Genomic DNA, 22,519 nt, shown 5'->3' on the forward strand with positions numbered 1-22,519 from the left:
TAATATACAACAGGGTGATTAAAATACAATACAATCTTATTACATTTTCCTAAGAAAAAAATATGAAGTAATCTTCTCATTTGGTACAACATATTATTCAGCAACAATAGTTCCCAAAGAACATATTATCAGTTATTAATTTTTCAATTATAACTTCGCCAAACCTTACAGACAATGCAATGGGTCAAGTCCTAAAGAAGCTCACTGTGATAAAATGGGACAACATGGTGGTTTTGTTTTCCATAGTTACTGTCATCTGTATTCTTGAAAGTTGACATGGCCTGTAGCTTGAGCATGTTCCACAGCCTCCTACACATTAAAAAAACAAAAGAGTCGGTGAGTATCATAAGAAATCAGGAAATCAAGCTATGGTGGGTACCAGGTTTTAAAAAGGTACAAATAAAAAATAAATTGAAGCAAGCATAATTTTTATTCATAGGAAATGACCTTCTGGCCGATTACTCCAATTTGGCATACTCCACAACGCAAAGTGAAGTTGGCAGTGTCAGTAAATCTCCTCTTCCTGGAAATAACAGGATGTAATTAACACAAATCATGCACCATAAATCCAATAAAATAAATAAAGTCTACACATTAATCATTATCAATGCAAGTACATCTACAAAGTAACATGAAAACTAGGAGCAGACCATAAAGGATGTAACTCATCAGAGAGTAGGAGTTCGGAAGCAAAATGTCAAATAAGAACATTGCCCCAACGTCAACAAAATGCAAAACCTCAAATATTTTGATTATTCAAAAACATAATAAGAATAATTTTATTTAATCTCCAGTTATACACTTCCTGAATAGCTGGGTTAGCCACATTATCCTCAAAGAACTTGTGAATTTATTGAAGGGACAAATTATTCATGGAACTTTACCATGTGCATCAGGCAGATGACAAAAATCTGCTTCATCACATTATCCTCCATCCTTGTTTTGCCAATAAATTTCTCATACAATTTTAAGATGATCTTAACCGTCTGTTGGTCCACGAATTTATGGCTAACTAGTGGGGACTGTAATACAAGCTTTTTCCATGCAAAAGCATCAAGCTGGCTCCAATGAAATACCATCAGAGGATTGTGTGATGAAGCAGATTTTGGCAGGGGATTGTGTGATGAAGCAGATTTTCGGTCCAATGGACCAACAGACTCCACAGCAGTAGTAGATGCAATGCAACCAAGAGTTACTGAGGTAATGAATGCAACCTTGACTCAAGATGTTAGAGCTGAGGAAGTGATAAAAGCTTTGAAGTAAATGCATCCAAAAATCACCGGGTTCTAACGGTATGCCTCCTCTCTTTTATTTGCATTATTGGTCCGTAGTTGGTAATTGTGTAACACAAACAGTCCTTAATTTCCTTAACCATGGTATCATTCTCCCAAAATTTAATCAAACCCGTGAAAAATCCGACAAAAAGCACCCAGTACAGGCCCATAAGTCTTAGTAATGTTATTTCAAGGACTGCTTCTAAAGTCTTGGCCACTAAAACGTTTGTTTCCCCACATCATAGTGAAAACCAAAGTGCTTTTATGTGTGTTATTTCTGATAATATGTTGGTAGCATTTGAAACAATGCACCATATTAGTCAAAAAATGAGTGGTAAGGTGGGAGAGGTGGCTTTGAAATTGAATATGAGTAAGGCGTATGATTGAGTTGAATGGGGGTGCTTAGAAAAAATAATGCAGAAGCTGGGGTTCGATGAGAAGTGGGTGAATATTATGATGAGGTGTGTTAGCACTGTTACATACTCTGTTAGAATTAATGGGAGATCTCGAGGCTGCGTCACTCCTACTAGGGGTCTGCGCCAAGGAGACCCTCTCTCTTTGTATTTGTTCTTACTTTGTGCAAAGGGACTGTCGGCATTGCTAAAACAATCAGTGGAACAAGGATTACTGAAAGGAGTAACAGCATACGAAGATACACCATAAATATCACACATTTTCTTTGCAAATGATAATCTTATATTCTGTTGGGCCAAAAGGGAGTAATGCTCAAATCTAGAGAAGGTTCTAAGAACATATGAAATAGCCTCTGGTCAGCAATTGAATCGTGAGAAGACTTCCCTATTCCTCAACCGTAACACACCTCAAAATATTCAGGATGATATTAAAACTAGATTCGGTGCAGAGTTCATTTGAAAGCATGAGAAATATCTCGGCCTTCCATCCTAGGTCAGAAAGAATAAATGCAACACTTTTCGATAATTGATTGAAAGGCTGGATAATAAGCTTCCAAGATGGAAAGAAAAGCTTCTTTCACAAGCAAGCAAATAAATCCTCATTAAGACCATCGCCCAAGCGGTTCCTACCTATACCATGAGTATGTTCAAGCTTCCGAATGCATTGTGTGATGAGATGACAGCCATGGTCTGTAAGTTCTGGTGGGGGCAGTCAAATGAGAGGAATAAGATGGCTTGGTTGAGTTGGGATAAAATGTGCCTACCAAAGGAGGAGGTTGGTCTAGGATTTCGGGACTTAAAGGCCTTTAATCTATTGTTATTGGCAAAACAAGGCTGGAGGCTACAAACTTGCACAAATACCTTACTGCATAGGCTCTATAAAGCTCGATATTTCCCAAATGCCGACTTCCTAAACGCTGAACTTGGCAATCATCCATCTTTTGCTTAGAGAAGTATATTTTCAACTCAAGAGTGTTGTCCAGCAAGCATATAGGTGGCAGGTTGGAAATGGGGCCTCAATTGTGATTTGAAAAGATAAATGGTTACCTAAACCATCTACTTTTCGAATCTCAAACCCATTGGATGGCTGCCCAGCAGATGCGAAGGTGAGTTTTTTGATTGATCATCATTCTGTTACTTGGCAAGCAAATATGGTAAAACAGGGTTTTGCACCTGATGATGCAAAGGTCGTTTTGAGCATCCCATTGAGTTCTAGACTCCCTGCGGATCGACTGATATGGGCTTACACTCCTAAGGGCAACTTTACCATGCGTAGTGCTTATAGAGTTGTCCTGATGTCTTCAACAAATCTGAGCCTTGAAACTTCAAGCTGTTGTAATCAAGGTTTATTTTGGAAGGCTTTGAGGGGACTAAATATGCAAAATAAAATCAAGACTTTTGCATGGCTTGCAAGCAGAAATATACTTCCTACAAAGGCCAACCTTTGTCACCGAAAGGTTTTTGATAACCTGGTTTGTGAAGCCTGTAGTTTGGAAGCTGAAAGTAGTGGACACTTTGGAGTTGTGAAATGGCCCGTGAGGTGTGGATTTTATCTAGTCTACTGATTGAAACTCAAGGGGTACACTTTCCAGAATTTGTAGACCTCTTGTGGCATCTCAAATTCATACAACAGATGGGCAATGATCTTTTGGAATTGGTTATAGCAACTTCCTGGAGCATGTGGTTCAACAGAAATGTTGTTCGACAAGGGAAGACACGGCAGTTGGCTGCTACGGTTCTGCAGAAGGCTAGAATGCTGCTTGACAAGTTCCAAGTGGCAAATGCCCAACCATCTAAAGCCTTGGTGAGTGACACAGCCTGCTGGACTAATCCCACATCTCCTGGGTACAAGATTAATGTGGATGGTGTGGTCTTTGAACAACAAGAAGCATCAGGTGTGGGTGTTGTCGTCAGAGATCATTAAGGCATGGTAGCAGCAGCAATGAGTGAGAAAATACACTTTCCACAGGGACCTTTAGAGGCTGAAGCAAAACCTTTGGAGGAAGCAGTAGATTTTGCTTGGGATGTTGGAATCTGGGATGCCCACTTTGAATGTGATTCACAATTAGGCTTGACCAGTCCACAGGTTACCATTATTAATATCATAGCAGGGATATGTGACAGGGTACAGGTGTTCAGGTTGGTGCAAGTTTCACATATTAAGAGGGAGGGTAATCGACCAACACACATCTTGGCACAATTTGCCAAGGGCATTGATAATTATGTAACTTGGATAAAGGAAAATCTGAATATTATTGAGTCTGTTGTGGCTCAAGATGTACTAAATTTATCTTCTTCTTAATAAAGTTGTAGTCTTTTCATCAAAAAAATATATATTACCTTTGTTGCTCCTTAGCAAAATTAAGAGCAAGCCCCTCAACTGGACCAATGGTCCCGTCCTGTACAGCAAAAATAGTCTGATCAAACTCCTCTGGAGCTCCCTCAAAGGGTGACATCTGTCAATACAAAATAGAAAAATGCACCACATAAGAGAAAATTATACTTAAAATAATAATTATAACAATAATAATTTGGGCAAGCAGAAAAAAAAAATTAATAATAATGAAAGCACACAGGGTGAACAGATGGAACTATTAACTATAAAATTCCATAGTCTACAGGGTTTAAACCAACATGTGTTCCCTTGAAAAATTTCATTGTTAACAAGAAATAAACTTATCAGGCCAATGACAGTAAAAACTGCTTAGCAAGTTCTTTTTCTTAAGTTCCCTTTCTCTTTCTTGAATCCCAAAACACATGCAAGATGACAGACGGTTAAGATCATCTTAAAATTGTACTTGGCAAGGTGATTTCGTAGTGGGGCTTAAGAGATGGCAGAATGTATTACTCCTACATATGGGCAGTTTTATTCGTTCTGAATATTCATTTAAATGAAGAATCAGCCAAAAAAAGAAGGTGAAATAATCTGAACCACATACGGCTAAAGCATCATAATGGAGCCCATCATAAATCAGCATAACTCTTTCAGAATACTTCTTTTCCTGTCCAATAGCACCCCAAAAAAGAGTAAATACTCAGAGTTGGCAAGTAGACTAGATTCGGATGAACAGAAAACATATTCCAAATGCTAACCTGACCATACAAATCACATCGTGTGGTCTGAATATCATATGCTGCGATTTCACGTCCATAATAATCAGCTAATATTGAAAGCTCAATGGCACCTTCACAGATAATATAAAAGTAACAAATTTAGCAGAATGAAACAACAGATGATCAAAGACTTCCTAGTGCATCATTGTGACTAAATACACAGAACAGTTCAACAAAAGCAGAAAGAAACTTCACACCACTTTTATCAAGAGAACCATTTGCCACACATTTTTTAATACAAAGATGAGCCAAACACATTCTCAAAATTTAAAACTCAAGACCTTTTTATGGTAGTGGATTCTCTAAGTTATGCTTTGTATAAGTCCAGATTGAGTATTCCAGTTGGCAATCAGAAGACAACCAAAACGCACACTAAAATGCACTGCATGATAGGTTTTCTTTTACGTATTGTTGGTTATCAGGAAGAAACTGAATAGAAAAGATACTGGATTCCTACAAACAAAAGGTCCACCCCTATTCATTCAACATATCCAATTTCTTTTTACTTCTGTCTTCTCTGGAATCTAATGATACATTAGTTAAAAACTTGAGCACATTGTACAAACATTACCAGCATAGCCAGTACTAGTAAAGCTAACTGAATTGAACCACTACATAATGAATTAAGGAAGAACTTAAAGAAATGAACAAAAGACACTAAACCTATGGCAATCACGTGTCAGATAGCATCACATGTTTGGCAAATAGTCACTACTATTTATACTGATACAGTTTTTGTACATTTGAACATGTGCAAACAACTTCACTTGACCTCAAAACAGTTAACCGAAAATATTCTCTCTCTATTTCTCCTGTTTTGGGGGGCAATAATCCAAAAAACAACTATATCATTTTCAAAAGATAAAATGTCCACTCAGAAACACAATTCATCAAATTTATCTTCAAGTGAACCGTTCAAAAAGACCATGTTGTACAAGCACGATTATTACTGTAAACAAGCCAAACTCAAGGCCTGTAATTACTGCCCTTAAAGTTCATTAGTACTGTTAAAATGTGCAACATCATGCTTGAACTAACGTGGCATATTTATCAATAAATCCAAAAAACTGACATGAAGACTTCATGATCATATATAGAGTAGAGTATATGGTGGCATCTTAACATATCAAGAAATACAAAAAGATAGGTATTATGCAGTTGATAAAGGTGCATGATAAAAAAATTGAGTTGATCTTCCTATTAATGATTGTGAAAGCTTTTACAAGATACATACTACCTTGGGGGATGCAGGTAGGCCCAGCCCAGGCTTGTACGGTTAAGGTTGTTGCAAACAACCTCATAAAAAATGAATTAAATAAAAAAAGTAAATGTTTCCATTCCCAAACTGACACCTAATTAATCAACTGATAACTTTACAGTTTCTTTTATTTTTTTTCACTCAGAGGGGGAGGGCAAAAGCAAAGGAACCACCAAAGGTGCTTTTAGAAAGAATCAAGAATCTAAATCCTTCATAAAATTAAAAAAACTTGATATAATTCAACCAGAATAAAAATTGAGCTGTCCATTATACTGGAAACGAATTAATAGATCATCAATTACCCCAATTGCAACATAGCAGCAAAAAATGATCAACTAAACCAGTTTTGTGAGATTATCACAAACTAATCCATGCTACTCAATGTGAGCAGAGATATTTAAGGCCAAATGGCAAAAGAATCCACAAGGTTTACCAAGTTTAACATGATATAGAAATTTAAGGAATTACTCCGTTTGGTTAATCAATAACTTGACCACTGTACAAAACAAAATATGCTGTAAATCCTCAACAAGATAAGTTTTACCCTCCTTCAAAATAATTTTACATATTTTAAATTTTTAACAGTGATAAAGAATCAATAACCGCAAATGTGAGAGGCAGGTTGCATAATTCTTCGATTTTCCCACTAGAATTTCTATCCTTTCTGAACTGGAACTAGCTAGAATGATACCCTAAGGCAACCTTGAGCTATAGGGTCAACATGCAAGGTGATCTAATTTAGTAGTCATCCTATGCCACAGCAAGCCCAAACCCATGAATAAACGCAGCAACAATTATCTTTAAAAAATGGGTGTTACTTTCTTCTGTTAAAAGGATAAAACTCTACAATTCCTTATGCATGCCTTACATACTGCTAGACAACGAAAAACCAGCAGCAATTGCAAGGATAAATTAACCCAGGATAGTCATTATTCAGACCCATTTGATTTCAGTTACATCATATGGACAATGAAGCCTCCCCTAATTAAGAATAGAAAGTTCAAGTTCAACAAACCTCCCCACTTCTCTGAGTCAAGAATCCAAGTACAATACTCTTCATTTGACTTTCCAAGAAATGCTTCAGAGTATTTTGCTGGATCACTTGCCACTGTTGCAGCTATAACCTACAAAAATTATAGACAAATTTGTAAGGATAAAAAAAGTATATAAAACAATATATATGCCATCAATGAATGCTTAAAGTGTAACCACAACAGGACCAATTTAAAACATTTTTTCCTAGATAATCATTCTGATTTTCATCTTTCTAATTTTGAATCAATTTGGTCCATGCATTTGATATGGTAATGCAAGGAACACCAAAAATTATCTCTATTTTCCTACCACTGTCCTGCATCATATGGAATAGTAGATGGTAAGAAGCTCAAATTGAAAGCTTCAAGATGTGAGATATGTACAGTTAACAGTATAGAATAAATGGTTTAACAGAGTATCTAAATAGAACATTAAGTACTTCATCAGCAATTTCAAGATTTACACCAAAGATACAGGGTTTATAAAGCTACACAGAGAATGAAATTTACTCACACAGATTCTGCAAGATATCAAAATTTAACTTTAAAATGCTTTATCAAATGTTAGCGATATTCAAAAGAAAAACTCTTAGAATCAAGTTATTCCAGCTAACAAGTTCAAAAATTTATATTATAACATTGGCACCGAAGATTAGGTGCTATAGACTGTAACCTGTCTCAACTCAGAGGCTTTGTGTTTGTCATGATCCATGACAAACCTGCAAATCAAGAAACAAAAGAAAAATAGATTAAACATAACCAATGAACACACTTTATCACAATTGAAAAAAGCAAACAGAGGTTTTGTAATAATCTGAACTTACCCAACAGCATTAAAGAGGCAACTATTGTCCGAGGGAATGACCCTTCTCACAACAATACCTTCCATGTTAATGAGAAATAGACCTTTAAAACAATCACAACAACACAGTACGTTTTAGAATTACATATAAATATGAAAAATGTTCCATATTTTATCTCCATACTCTACAACACACATACACACAGAAAGAGAGAAACCCATTGTGTATAAAAACAAAATTTTTAAGCTTCATGGGACACATAAAAAGACATGAATAGAAATTAAAAAAGAAAAGCTTAAAACTTGTAAAAATAAGAAAACAGAAAATATCAGAAACTACTAAAAAAAAAAAAAAAAAAAAAAAAAAAAAAAAAAAAAAAAAAAAAAAAATCAAGATTCAAAATATTTACAAATCCGAGCGGAATTCCCACAAAGGAAAACCAACCCAGATAACAAAATACATCATTTCAGAGTAAACATGAGAAACTACCAGCTGAATATGCACCCACAAATTTAAAAAGAAATTATAGATCTACTACAGCACCAATAATAGCATTAAATTCAAGAAAACAATGGAACAAGTAAGTTGAAAAGGATAAAATTTAGGATCTTTACCTGTGTTTTTTGTATTGTTTTGGTTTTGTTTGGGTTAACTAAAGGAGCAAAGCTACAGAGTCTTTGAGATGAAGAGGAGATGTCAGGGGTTGGTAATAGCAGTTAAGCACAATATAAATATAATGGGTTTGGTTGTTGCCAAATTTACATGGCAATGGATTGGAAACTTATATAGCATTTTTATCATGTCTCGAATAGTTTCCACTGTTTTTGGATGTGGTTGTGTTTTTTTAATTGCACTTTCGGCAATGGTCTCCATTGAATCCATACTAAATACGATAAGGAGTCCTAGTGGATTTGGAAAATGATGTGTTACATGATGATGATGATTGGTAACTTTGACATTCCAAACATTTTTTTTTTTATTCTTTTCTATTAAGTTTTTAGAACTATCGATGCACTTACGCAATAGATTTGACAACTTAATTTTTACTAATTTTCATTTAAATTCATCATTTACATCAATTTTTTTTATCCATTATTAATATTTTTTTTTGAAGAAACAGTAATATTTATTAGAATACATGAACACAAAAATAATATTTAGAATTTTTTAAACAAGCTTATAATATCTCTATATATTAATAAGAGATTCAGAAAGTTAGTTATGACTTTGAAAATATCTAAAATACCCCTAATTTAATTAAATAATATTTATTCTTAAAAAATAAAAAATAAGGTTAAAATTGTAATTCAACAAAATTCAAAAAAAAAAAAAAAAAAACTACCGGTGAAACTTTTTTCCTAAAAATTAGCACAATTTCTATCTAAACATATTTCAAGTATGTATGGTACATTTTTTCTTAAAAATAACACACTAAATCCAGTAATTTACCTCATTTCAAATCTTAAATTTTAGTTTTATAAAAGTCATTTATTGTGTAATCTCACTAACAATAGATAAATTTAAATTGAAAAATTATATTAAACTCAAAAAAGAAAAAAAAAAGTCTTATATGCAAAGCGCATATGATGAGGCTAGTATTATATAATTAGAATACCACTACAAAATGGTCTAACTTTCGTAGTAGTAGTCTAAGGTTATAAGAACAAAAACTCTATTAATAATTTGTTACATCAGGTATCAAATTTCTTGTGTCCGTACGTAAATTTTCTTATTTTATTCCATGATAACGTAACATAATGCTTTTGTTAAATAAATAACTTGTAATAATAGCCAGGAGGTTCGGAGATTGAGTAAAAAAAACAAATATGTTGCTTTTGGATGTAACATACTCGTTGGCGTTCTTTTGCAATAGCTTTACGAAAGAGATCTTTTTAACGTGTAGAAACAACATTCTTTTTTCTTTTCTTTTTTTTTTTTCTTTTTTTGATGAATTGTAGAAAACAACAATCTTGATTCTCCCTGCCTTAACAAATATATTTTGGGGTTTCTTTGGTTTCCATAGATAAAATTTTATGGATAAATTAAAATTACAAATTATACAAGTCTCCGTTAAGATTATTAAAATGACACTCTCCTTTAAGGTTTCTATAAATCTAATCAATCTATATCCTCTCACCCTATTATTTTCTTGGAACCCATCGAGTTCGGAGATTTTTGGGCATGCATTTGGAATAGGATATTGTTGATCCAATGAAGATTGGATCAAATTAGCTGTCAACCAAAGACAATCTTATTAGGAGATTGGGCTTTGATGATACAAATTGTGTGCCGTGTGGGGAAGGAGTGGAAACAGTGGCTCATTCATTTGTTTATAAATTGCCATATTGCCAGGTCAATTTGGTTATATTGGATTTGATGAAGATATAATAAATTTAGCCTTAAACCCTGCCATCCGAATGATGAACCATGAGCAAGAAGATAAGAAATTGACTGAGTTGTGCACCATATAGTTGGCATTTGTTAAATTAATTTTAATAATTTAATCACACAATTCTAAGTTCTAATACTCTCTCTCATGTGTAACTCAAAACCTCTTACTATAATACCATAATAAATTACTGATTATTCTAAATATTTAAGCGATTGAGATTTGGTAAATTTAATAATTTAACCACACAATTCGAAGTTCTAATAGCATTTACTCTAGATTCTATTTGGAATCCGAGAAACCAAATTGTGCATAATGGGGGCCAAGTTAACACCATGAATCTCATATGCAATTTGGAAAGAAGAGTGCTAAATCTTGCCAAAGCTTAGTATTAAGAGACCAAGGTTAACTAAAAATTGGTTTCTAATCAAACAAATTGGCAACCTCAGTGACATTAAATGCCAGCAACAACTCGAAGAATGAGAAACAATGATGCTGCAAGTTCGGAATCCCAAGCTGAAGATGAGTCAAGGGAGAATCAGCACGAACTATAATAGAACACTAAGACAAATGGTTTGAAACCAAGTTGTGACACAAATTGGATCAAAACTACAAAGTTCTGCCAAATCGAACGGCTGATAAATTGGCTTCGAAGCTAAATATTTATCAGATCTATTAGCCATAAAGTGGTGGAAATTCTGCCCAATGCAATGATCCCAGCCTTCAAAGAGGTACTTCAAAGATTCCAAAATACCACCACTGGACATAACTCTGGAGAGGAAAATGGTCCTCGAGCCAACAATACACTCGGGGAGGCATGAAAGGCCTTTAAGCAATCCTAAGGTTAAAATCAAGAGTTGATCCACTACCAACTTGAGTTGAACCACGTAGATTTGATCAACCTCGAGTCAGCAACTTCGAGTTGAACAAGCAAAGGTTGGCCCACCCCGAATTGAAATCCCTCAAAATGATTTCCCAAAAAATGATGGGCCTTATAGATCTTCTCATTTGAATGGGCATGACAATAGGAGACATAGGTTTGGTTTTGATGAAAACATAAGGTATGGCTATGAGAGGAATGATCAAGATAACGCTAGAATGGACTTCGAACCACATGATGGATTGGTGGTGATAGATATTGTTATCAGGAGCCTTACAAACCACCTTCTGAGGACCCTAATTGACAAACGTAATTGTGTATAGACTAGAGGTTTGTCTATTTTCTTACCATATTCTCTATGCTAGGCCTATATTTTTAAATCAATGTTCAAATTAGTCAAAGAACACGCCAAATACTTGTTTTACATCACCTATTACCTACATTTTTTGACATTGATGTTTGTTTAGACTTTATATTAAATTCTATCAGATCCAACTACTAGGCATTCAAATCAAATCTCAAATTCAGTCTCTCTTCACCTCCCCTACTATTGGACCAACAACTTATTCAGTTCTTTCACATGAGCTTAACTTGTGATCTACTACTGTTTCACATGTTCTTAAATTGTGTTCGATTACTGAAGAAATGCAATTGTTTAATTGATTTATTTCTAATTATTAGTTTTGAAAGTAAAAGTTACCATTTCTCTCAATCTTGAGACCATTCGTTCGAAATTTTAGCACGAGTGATTTCTTCCCCCATACTAACCCATACAAATAATCCTTTTTGTTGGCAATTGATTTTTTTTTTTTTTTTTTTTTGAGCAAATGGCAATTGATCTAGATACCTATATTGGGCCAGAACTCAGAAGAGCCGTGTCATATCATATTGCATTATCTATAAGATATTCAAGGAGAAATCTTATCCCCCATAAAACAAGAACATATATTACAAATGAAAATTTTCATCATTTTTCTAGCATGCATTTCATTCCTTGATGGTGTCTGTCTTAATGATACGGTACAAATAGCATAGTTTGCTCCCCAAGTCACTTGCAATGAGAATCCTATAACCTAAACAAGCAAATGGGCTACTCATGACAGAAGATAACCTGGCTGATCCATTAAAATATCGTTATTCCTTAGGGGTTGGCATCACTCGTGAACAGAAACTATTCTGCAGAACATAATCAATTGTAGATACAAATTGGAGAACCAGAAAATGAGTGATTCCACCCCGCCATTCGTGTGCATTTTATTCACAGGCTCCTCACAACGACCTCTGAGCAGTTTCAAATGGGTTCCTTTCAAGGTGGCAATGAAACTACTTATTTCCATTTGGCTTTGTTGGTAACAAAGATGAGCAAGCTCTGCCTCACTGTGTCTAAATCTTCTGCTTAAGAACTTGGCGCAGTTGGACCTTCTGGCTTTCCATCCTCGCCTCCAAAAGCTTTGCCTTCAAACTATTCTTCTGAGTGCTGCGAGGTATGCACCCTTTCATCCCTCTAGTTGCATGAGGATTCCCGGACTCAGGAGAACTCCACTGCGCCGGCAAATCTGGGGGGCTAATGCCACCTTTACCTGACCCCCTATCTGGAGATAAGATGCTTCCATTGGACATCCTTCCATTTGAAAGTCTACCATTCAGTCCCTCTACAGAGATAATCTTGCAATTTTCCCCATTACTTGGGCATGATCTCCAAAGCCGTGCAATGGATGACACCTTCTTCAACTGCCTCGGTACTGAGCAGACTTCACTGATTTCAGTAATTGGTGTTTCTTCGCCAGCATTTTCCTCCCATTCTGTTCCGCTCCTTGAGACATTGCTGTCTCGGTGATTCCTGTTGACAGATGGGGCACTCCCTTCTGGTGAATAACTTGAGCCCTGATCCTCAAGATGGCTCACAGTTTCCCACCCACTTTCATCTTCTTCTATATCACCATTCTGATCAGTAAATGCATTTGAAAGTCTGTGAATGCTGTCCTTGATCACATTAACTTCAGGACTCACTGTATGAATTTTGGAGGCAGGACTAGCAGGACTGTAAGTGACACACTGTTCAATCTCCCTATCATTGGATTCAGCAAAATTAACATCTTCAAAAACGGAGAAAATATCATCCGGATTGGGACATTCATATGAGAATTCCTTGATATCTTGAATATTCACAGAGGCCGCAGCCTGTCGAAGCAATTCTATGTCTCTCATCTCCTTCACATCTGGAGTTGCACATCTTGACCTCAGAAATGTCTCCAGATCTGCTGCAAGCTTGCTCATCTGAGAATACTTCTGTTCAAGGGCCACCTTAGCATCAACCAGCTTCATCTGAACACGTTCTTCACGCCAGACCTCAGCCATCTGCAACATCCTCCTTTCATCTTCCACTTCCTCTCGGAGTTTCATGGACTCCCTCTTTAGTGCTTCAACTTCAGCCTTGTCTTCTCCTATTTCCTTTGCAAGCTCATCACATACTTCCTCAATTAATTCTCTGGCCTTTCTTTCTTTTTCATAGTCCTGCATATATCGCTTTGCTGATAATTTGGCATCAGCCAGCTCATTAACCAATTTGGAATTCATGATTTCAGTCCTCTGTCGGTTTTTCCTTTCTCTGTTCACTTCAGTTTTCAAGTCATCAATAAATGCACGGATTTTCTCATGCTCCCTACTTCGCCAAGAGGCCTTTTCCTCACTGACTTTCCTCAAAAAGTGCTCAAGTTTCTTCTTTGATGATCGCCGCTCAGTCTCAAGCTCCTGAATGCGGGCTCGAGCCTGCTCTAATTCGGTTTGAAGTGCAGAAACCACTGAAACAGCACCTAGTTGTTGGTCAAGGAGCTTCAAGTGACTGTAAATCTGCCGCACTTCTTCTGATGTCTTTAAGGAGACAGGGTCCCACTTTGTTGCCCCCTCCATTGCAGGGTTTGAGAACTGAAATGAAGGTTCAAGCTGGAAAAGTGTAAAACCATCCAATATTAGACCAAGAAAAGAAAAACATATTTAAATTTACAAGCTGCAAACAGGGACTAATAATTTCATGATTGTATCTATAATACCCACCAGCAAACTTTACTCTGGCAACAAATGCTTTATTCAGAATGAGTGAAAACAAAGTTGTGAATTCCATATCATGCTGGCTTATTTCTGTGTAATTTCTTGTCTAATTGAAAATATAGCACTAAGAAATTATCCAGTTCATTGTGCAGATCAGGGTTGCACACCATTTCATGTGTTCCGGTAAAATTCTCTCTTTTTGACAGGATTGAATAGATTCAGGAAGTATTTAGAATTTCAGAGTGACCAACCCCAAGTTATTGTGTAAACTTTAACAAACTAGTGGAATCTTTTAGTGAATATAAATGAGGAAATTCCATCCCAACCCTCTTTTTTCCCAGACTATATCCCATTGTACATCTCCAGTTGTATATATTCCAGTATATTTTTCCCGAAATTAAATAAATAATGACATTCCATTCTGTAATTCCCGATAATGTATGTTGATTCAATTGATAGATTCTGATCCTACCAAAGAAAGCAATTCAATTGACTGATTAATATGCTGAACTGTATTGGCAAGAAATTTTGCACTAAATCCTTTCCATATGAGTAAATTCCAAACTGAACAACTTGAAACTCTCATCAGAAAATTCTATACTAATGAAAATTCAAAATGCCGACCAACCATTTAAAAGAATTAATGACCTAGCAAATGATATTGATGATAACATAATCACCAATCCTCGAAAAGGAAATCGCCTGACTAAGGACAAAAGGCCTTCCCTAGGTGGTTGCTAGTTAGCAAGCATGTGGCATTGAATGTGTGCCACCTGCACAAGATAATAAATGGGTTGGGATTTCACCTGAGCTGCTATTCGATCCTCACTCCATATCTCTGAATCCAATGGGTTATCAATACTTCAGTTTTCAATTAAGGAACTTAAGGTAACCAGTTAGCAAGTGAAAAACGATAAACAACATAGGCTATATTTCAATAGCTAAATCATCCTCAACTCAGTAGCCCCCAAATCCAACAGGTCATTACTTTCAAACGCATTATGGTTCAATTAAATAATTATAAGAAGCATCATACCTTACACAAGAATCCATTATTTGTGCCAGCAACAGAACCAGGGGCTTGTAAATCATCCTTCTCTTCAAAACCATAAGCTTTACCGCTACGATGACACATAAAAGGATCACCAACATGGCCCATACTATGCTGCATGGAGGAACAATATAATGAGAAAAATCACATAGTATCTAAAACCAATTAGGCAAGAACTTTACCATATCGAAATCCAACCAAACATTTAAAAAACAGCACACCCAACAAAATGCAATAAGGATGGGTAGCTTTAGGGAACCGTTTAAGGCAATATCTACACGTCCTAAAACAAATTTAATTAGATCACAGGCACAATTAAAACATTATGATAAAATTCCAATTACTATAAATCTTACGAAAGGAAGTCCAGTAGTCCATATTACCAAACTAAAAAAATATTTCCCAATTAACCAAAACCCATTTAAGAGGAAATTTAACCTGCCTTACTTACATAGAAAAATAATTTCTCTTTATCATCAAGTCAAGACTCTTATTCGTTTTTGGTGTAGGAGGGATTTGATTATTCAAACTCGCTTATTCGATGACCAAAAAAAAAAAACTTTACAGTTGCGCTAAATGGAATCCATAGCTTAATTTTATATGTAACAATGAATCAAAGACACCATTGCACTGAACGACAAAATACTCCCTTTTAAACTTGAACCTGAACGCTAATCTTTCACAGTTCACACCCAATCACAGAAAATCCAAAATAAATTTTAGCATGAAAAAAAAAAAGATCAAACACGTTCTCACAAGTCAAACTCAAAAGAACAAAAACTTAAAAAAAAAAAAATTAAAACTTCAAAACCAAGCAACCCAAAAATAAATAAATAAATAACTTTTACAAAAAGGTCTATAAAGTATAAATGCATTCAAAAAATATGTCCAAAATAGACCTAAAAATCACAGATCTTGAAATTCCAAAGAAAGAAAGAAAATGATACTCAAACTTTACCTGAAGCCCTAACTGAGCTTCGTTCCTCCGGACACTGCTACGTTCTCCGACGCCGGCGGACATTTCCGGCATCTGCAACCTCCATAGCCCAGCGGCGAGCTTCCTGGCCGAAACGACAACTTCCTCTCGTACTTTCCGGCGACATTCTCGCCGCGGCGGCGACTTGTCGTTCTCCTCCTCGTCGTTTTTCCTACCTCCGTGGTGGATCTTCCAGCCGAGTAGCGGAGTCTCGGGCCGGCTACGCCTGCCTGAGTTCGGAGCTCCGGTTCGCCTCAAACGGGTCGGGTTCCGGGTCGCTCGGCGCGGAGTGGACCTGCGAGAGCTGGTACTAGGCTTGTGGTACTGAAGATCTGAGTCCGGAGAACGGTTTTGGGTTTTGGAGGAAAAACTCGCCGCGAATGTCGCCGGCAGTTGCGGCTTGCCGGTGATCTTCATCTTCGAAAGCTAGATTCGCCCATTTAGTGAGAGAGAGAGAGAGAGAGATAGAGAGAAGGTGTTTGAGTTTGTGTGTGTGATAGTGAAACAGTGTGTGTGTGTGTGTGTGTGTGAAAGTGAAATAGGAAAAAAGTACAGAGAGAGCTGAGCTTCGGAGAGAGAGAGAGAGATTCGGGGTTAAGAAAATGACGCGAACAGAGAAATACGTGTATTTGTGTGTGTATTTGTACGGTCAACGTCTCTGTAAATTAAATTTGGACCAATACGGTGTCGGTTTGATGGGAGCGGAGGGTTATACGATGTCGTTTTGCTTTTTGGCAAATAGACGTTGTAATTTGAATAGTCATCAATCGAAAAGGACATTACAGAGGAATAGCCGTATAAACACTAAACAGTTCGTTTAATCTTTTTCAAAATTTTTTTTAATCAAAAATCTTTTCATTTTTTTAAGAGATAGTTTCAACCTATGACGTTCGGTTTTAATGATAATTTTGGGTCAATATAGCCAAATGGTCATAAAATCCTAACTATATAGTTAGTAATTCTGGATACCAAACTGTATTATTTACTAGCATCTCGAGTATGAAAGACTTGATTTTAGCCTATAAATCGAGTTTCAAATACTCGATTTCCATGATCTGATGTGGCATTTTTTTCCTACTTGGAAATCGAGTCTCTAAGGTTCGATTTATAAACCAAAAAAATTTTAACTCTCAAGTCTCTCGTACAAGCCAAAATACACAAAAAAAAAAAAAAAAATTTAAGAAATCCAGAAACACAACAAAGATCAAAGGGAGAAAGAATCAGATCAGATAGGAGAGGTGACCAGCCCAGAACATATCAGAGAAGAACCCAGAACATCAGAGAAGAAAGAACTTGGATCGGTTGGCCTGGGTCGTGCAAGGCGAGCGGCGCGACCTGGGTTCTTCTCTCTCTATTTCTGGTTTTTTTTTTTTTTTCTCTCTCTGGGTTCTTCTGGGTCTGGGTAGGCGCATGCAGCCTGGCCTGGGTCGCGCGCGGCCTGGCTTGGGTTGCGCACGGCAAGTGGCGCGGCTTGCTGTTTCTGGTTTTTTTTTTTTTTCTCTGGGTTCTTCTGGGTCTAGGTAGGCGCGCGCAGCCTAGCCTGGGTCACGCACGGTGAGCAGCGCAGCCTGGCCTGGGTTGCACACGACGCGCGGCTTGGCCTAGGTTCTTCTCTCTTCTTTTTTTTTTTTTTTTTTTTTTGTGGGTTCTTCTGGGTCTGAGTTCTTCTAAGTTCGTCTTTGACCTCTATAAGGTTTATAAATTGAGTCTTAGAGACTCGATTTTCATGTGGTCACCACGTGGAAAAATATGCCACATCGGAAATTATTAGACCATGAAAATCGAGTCCCTGAGACTCGATTTATAGGCCAAAATCAAGTCTTTTAGACTTGAAATGCTAGTAAATAATATAGTTTGGTAACTAGTATTACTAACTATATAGTTAGGATTTTATGGCCATTTGACCATTTTGACCATAATTTTTTATCATCAGATCAAAATATTAATTAATTTTTGACGGGGATTGAACCCTAAATTTCTTATTCAACCATTAGAGACTTTACAAAGTGAGCTAATTAGAACCTACAAAATCTTTTCATTTCTTAATGGATAATTTACAATTTTTTTTTCTAGGATAGAATATAATTTTAATTTATGGCTTTGGCGCCATAATAATTAATTTTCATTATTAGGTCAATTCCAACTCTACTCTACTCACTTATTCAATATTTCTCTCTTCGTCCAAACTGGCCATAAATTTTACCAGTTGACAAATTACTTTTTTAAACTTTGCTTTTTCATTGTTGTGTCCTATTAAACCCTAAATTTTATAAATAAACCGCACAAGTAGTTTAAGACGGTTATAAATTGAATCTTATAGTTTTGCTAACAAGTTAAAGTTTATGGATACTATAAAATTTCGCAACATTTATATAACATACTTATTTTGAGTTGTGAATTGTGATAGATCACAATGCAATCTTTTTATTTTATTTTGACATGTCATGGATTGACACCTTAGCTTTTTGAAGTTTTGTTGAAAAAATCTTATGCTAATTCCAATTAAAAATCATATCAATTTAAATTTTAAACATTTCAGGTTTGATTAAAGGTTTGTTCATAAAGGTAGTAGGGATATTAAAAGTTGGTAAACCTTTCTGTGTTGATAAAAAAATTTACAGTTTTTTATTTTAATTCGACAAGATTCTAACGTTGGGAATATGGATGCACCGAAACAACTTTTATTTTTTTAATTTCCTTTCAATGCCGAGTAAAAATTAAAAAAAAGTATATTAGATTTGCATTTATAGTTGGATTTTGTAAGTTCTAATCATTTTCATTTTGTACCACGGGTATATCTTTGTGATACAAAAAACCATATTTAGTTCTAGGCTTAGTTTCTTCTCAAAAAAAAAAAAAAGTTCTAGGCTTAGTTATGTGCTCGTACAATCCTAATTAATACACCATATCATTTAATTAAAAATGTTTTTGAAGGAAGGTGAAATGCAAATTATCTGAGATAATCATATCATAAATAAATAAATAAATAAAAATTAGAAAATTGTTAAAAAGATCTCTTATGTACCATTACTATTCTTCCCTTTTTTGATGAATGCCACCAAAGTAATAACTAGTGTGAGATGAATAATGAAAATCCAAGAGGCAGCCTTGTTTTTCTCTCCAAATAAAAAATGGCTTAGCACAGAAGTGTAATGTAATGTGACACGAAGATTGAACAATTTTCAATTACCGGCCTTTAAAGTTTAATCATTTTTGCTTGTTTCCTAGCTGCCGTCCTAATGATAACGAAGGGTTAGATTTTGTGTCCTCAGACTCTCAGATCTGCTTGTTTCTTTCTTGCATTATTATTAAGTATAGAATATAGATATAGTACATAGCAAAAGGCATCCGAGGGACTCTCAACGTGGCACCCTTTCATAATCTACACGTGGCAAACAATGCTTGTACATGTCAGCAAGTATCCCATGCATGCTAGCAAGGCGACGAAGTTTTCCCACATGGGGTGGCCTTACATATATATATAGTATTGTCTAACTTGTTTTGTGAGCCCAGATAATAGTATATAGTAATTAATAATGTTAGACTTTTACATTTATATAGGTTTAGATCTAATCTAAATTAGTTTAATGAAATCTTTATTTTCTATACTTGTTAGGAAAGCTAGGCACTCAAGAAAGCCGTTAATATTTTTTTGCTGCAATTTGCTTAACGGCTATTAGTCCCTGACCTTTTTGATCTATGATTTTAATTTAAAAAAAATAAATGAACTTCATACATTTTTTTCCCCTAGTAATAAGTGTAAAGTGGGAACAGGATTGAATTTCCATATTCTTTCTTTTAAGAGAATTGAACAGTATCATTAAACTACAAAATTCTTAACACATGATCCATGCAAACTAAAAAATCTTTCCCTTTTGGGAACTAAATAATAGATACATACCAATAATTTAAGTGACAAAAGAATTTATAATTTTTTTTCACTATAGTTTATATTGTGATTAGAGTATAATAAAAATAATTTCATTGATATCAATTAATCGTAATATGTAATCTCAACCAATGCAGGAAAAGAAATTGTAAAAATGTTTGTGTGTATTAATCCATAAATTCTGTCAATGCAACAAAGATTTGGGCAACCACATTGATAGACAGATGGAGATACGTGGGTCATGGAAGAAATGGAAGGTATTTGATAAGATCCAAAGAATCTGTAAGGTGCAATGAGCACATCTGGGTCCAATACATAATGCATGGCCCTTAATTAATTAATGGGTGTGAGCGATTTACTACCACTGCATAATGCATGGTCCTTAATTAATTAGGGTCGGTTTTGATATCGCTTATTGTTGAAAATTGAAAATACCGTAATAAAATAATTTTTAAATATATAAATAGTATCATACAAGGACATAGCTAGATTTGGACTAGGGGGGCAATGGCCCCCCCTAAATTTTTTTTTAAAAAAATATTATTATTATTATTATATATATGTGTACTAATTTTAGCAATTTTATTCTATAAAATTACATTTTTCCCTTAAACAATATCATTGATTCTTTTAAGAGTAATGTTATACTTATAAACTTTTTTACAACATTTTTACAAATTGTTTTGGTAGCAAATTCATATTGGCTTGCACATGGACCCACCACTCATATCATTTTTTTACTTACTAATAACCACTTATTACATCAATAATTTATAAAAAAGTTTGTAGCGCTAGTATTTTCCTCATTTTAGTTACTATAAAAAAAATTTATAGATCTAAAATCTAAAACAAAATATACAAGCCAAAAAAAAAAAAAAAAAAAAAGCTCAACAACAAAAATTACCAATAGTAAAACTTAAAAAAAATTAAGATCAGTTAACCAATTTTATTTAGAATAAACAACCCTCTCATTTAAAAAATTATAAACAAAAATAATTTTGTTATTACTAAAAAAAAAAAAAAATTCTCAGTAACTAAATAATAGCAGAGTCAAAAGTTAAAACCGCTGTACACAGTCAGCAGTAAAACTGCTCCCTTAACTCAAAGCTCTGGCTCCGTCCTTGGTATCATAGAACCCAATTAAAAAAAAAAAAAAAGTTGCTGAATAAAGGTATTTGTGAATCTCATAAACAATGTATAGGGCAAAAAAACACTTTCACCTAAAAAAAAAAAAAAAAAAAAAAAAGAGCAAAACACGAAGGCTAACACGGTTTTTGAAGTTCCTCAAAAAAAAAAATAATAATAATAATAATAATAATAAAAACAAAAAAACACGGTTTTTGAAAAACTAAAACAACAATCCTTTTTATTGTAATCATTGTTGTTTTTTTGCTTGGTAATCCTTTTTAACTACGTGATGATGGAGTCTTGCACGATTGTTGGTAGATAATTTTCTACTTTAAAATTTTGGTACTGAATTTTATGTTCATTACATCAGTCAGCTTGGTTTTGCATTATATAAGATAAATTATCACCTACATGTGTAAATGTACATAAACATATATAAACATTAATATTTTGATATTAAAATTGGTCATAATTCATAAAATATACATATTGTATATAAAATTAACAATTTTCACATATATGTCTTCATAATATAATTTTTAGATGAACTTATCATCTTTTAAGCTCCAATGAGTATACAAAAGTTATCTAATTTGATATTAAATATGTAAAAAAATGAATTTGAGAAAACAAAAACTATCTTGTTTATATAATTACTAGATCAATTGACAAATTTTATTAGTTTTTATAAGTATTATTGGACTAACTTAAACATTTGAGAGGATCAAACTCTATTTTTGTAGCTAAATATTTAAAAATTTTAATACTTACACATAATATAAAAATAATTTTTTAAAATTTGGGGGCTATGACCCCCGAAGCATTGCTATAGCTCCGCCCCTAATATATATATATATATATATATATATATATATATATGATGCATCAAAGATATGTTTTACCATAAAGAACTTACATGGACTTGTGATATAGAGTAGTTTACATGAATCAGCTTGTGACCCACATATTAATAAATAAATTAAATTAAGGTTTATTTATCCGAGAGAGAGAGAGAGAGAGATTAATTTAGGGTTTGCATGATGAAGAAGATATTAGTTATTACATGCATAATGCATAATGATTCATTTGAAGGTTCATTGAGCGATTGACAAAGTCCATATATGATATCATAGCAATCTAAGTCCAAATGCATGCGCCTGCGTTAGGACTAGGAATTGAATGAAACAGTTGGTAATTGATGTGTGGTATGCATGTTAATTTCCAAGTGATATATACAGTGCCCACGTTCAGTGGCGATGGAC

The 22,519-nt window shown here is 34.7% G+C and overlaps 2 protein-coding genes across 2 annotated transcripts; both read right to left on the reverse strand.

Moving 5' to 3' along the window:
* On the reverse strand, positions 1-8,748 carry LOC115956091 (OVARIAN TUMOR DOMAIN-containing deubiquitinating enzyme 2). The gene is made up of 9 exons (XM_031074554.1): positions 8,509-8,748; positions 7,918-7,997; positions 7,767-7,812; positions 7,075-7,183; positions 4,781-4,872; positions 4,627-4,689; positions 4,028-4,143; positions 448-523; positions 1-309 (listed from the first exon to the last, which is right to left on the reverse strand). The coding sequence occupies exons 2-9, from the start codon at positions 7,980-7,982 to the stop codon at positions 253-255; spliced, it is 624 nt and encodes a 207-aa protein (XP_030930414.1). The 5' UTR covers positions 7,983-7,997; positions 8,509-8,748; the 3' UTR covers positions 1-252.
* A 3,363-nt stretch (positions 8,749-12,111) lies between these two features.
* Positions 12,112-16,837, reverse strand: LOC115955688. Its single transcript, XM_031073936.1, has 3 exons — positions 16,223-16,837; positions 15,250-15,378; positions 12,112-14,108 (listed from the first exon to the last, which is right to left on the reverse strand). The coding sequence occupies exons 1-3, from the start codon at positions 16,655-16,657 to the stop codon at positions 12,549-12,551; spliced, it is 2,124 nt and encodes a 707-aa protein (XP_030929796.1). The 5' UTR covers positions 16,658-16,837; the 3' UTR covers positions 12,112-12,548.
* Positions 16,838-22,519: the final 5,682 nt, after the last annotated feature.

The sequence above is a fragment of the Quercus lobata genome, chromosome 8 (genome assembly GCF_001633185.2).
Source record: "Quercus lobata isolate SW786 chromosome 8, ValleyOak3.0 Primary Assembly, whole genome shotgun sequence".
Taxonomy (NCBI): domain Eukaryota; kingdom Viridiplantae; phylum Streptophyta; class Magnoliopsida; order Fagales; family Fagaceae; genus Quercus; species Quercus lobata.

Coding starts and splice junctions, on each gene's coding strand:
- LOC115956091 (XM_031074554.1), bottom strand. CDS start 7,982: ATGGAAGGTATTGTTGTGAGAAGGGTCATTCCCTCGGACAATAGTTGC. Junction 4,690..4,780: donor GATGTGATTTGTATGGTCAG/GTTAGCATTTGG, acceptor GCTATTGGACAG/GAAAAGAAGTATTCTGAAAG. Junction 4,144..4,626: donor TCCATTATGATGCTTTAGCC/GTATGTGGTTCA, acceptor TTGTATTGACAG/ATGTCACCCTTTGAGGGAGC.
- LOC115955688 (XM_031073936.1), bottom strand. CDS start 16,657: ATGAAGATCACCGGCAAGCCGCAACTGCCGGCGACATTCGCGGCGAGT. Junction 15,379..16,222: donor AAGCTCAGTTAGGGCTTCAG/GTAAAGTTTGAG, acceptor TCCTCCATGCAG/CATAGTATGGGCCATGTTGG. Junction 14,109..15,249: donor ATAATGGATTCTTGTGTAAG/GTATGATGCTTC, acceptor ACACTTTTCCAG/CTTGAACCTTCATTTCAGTT.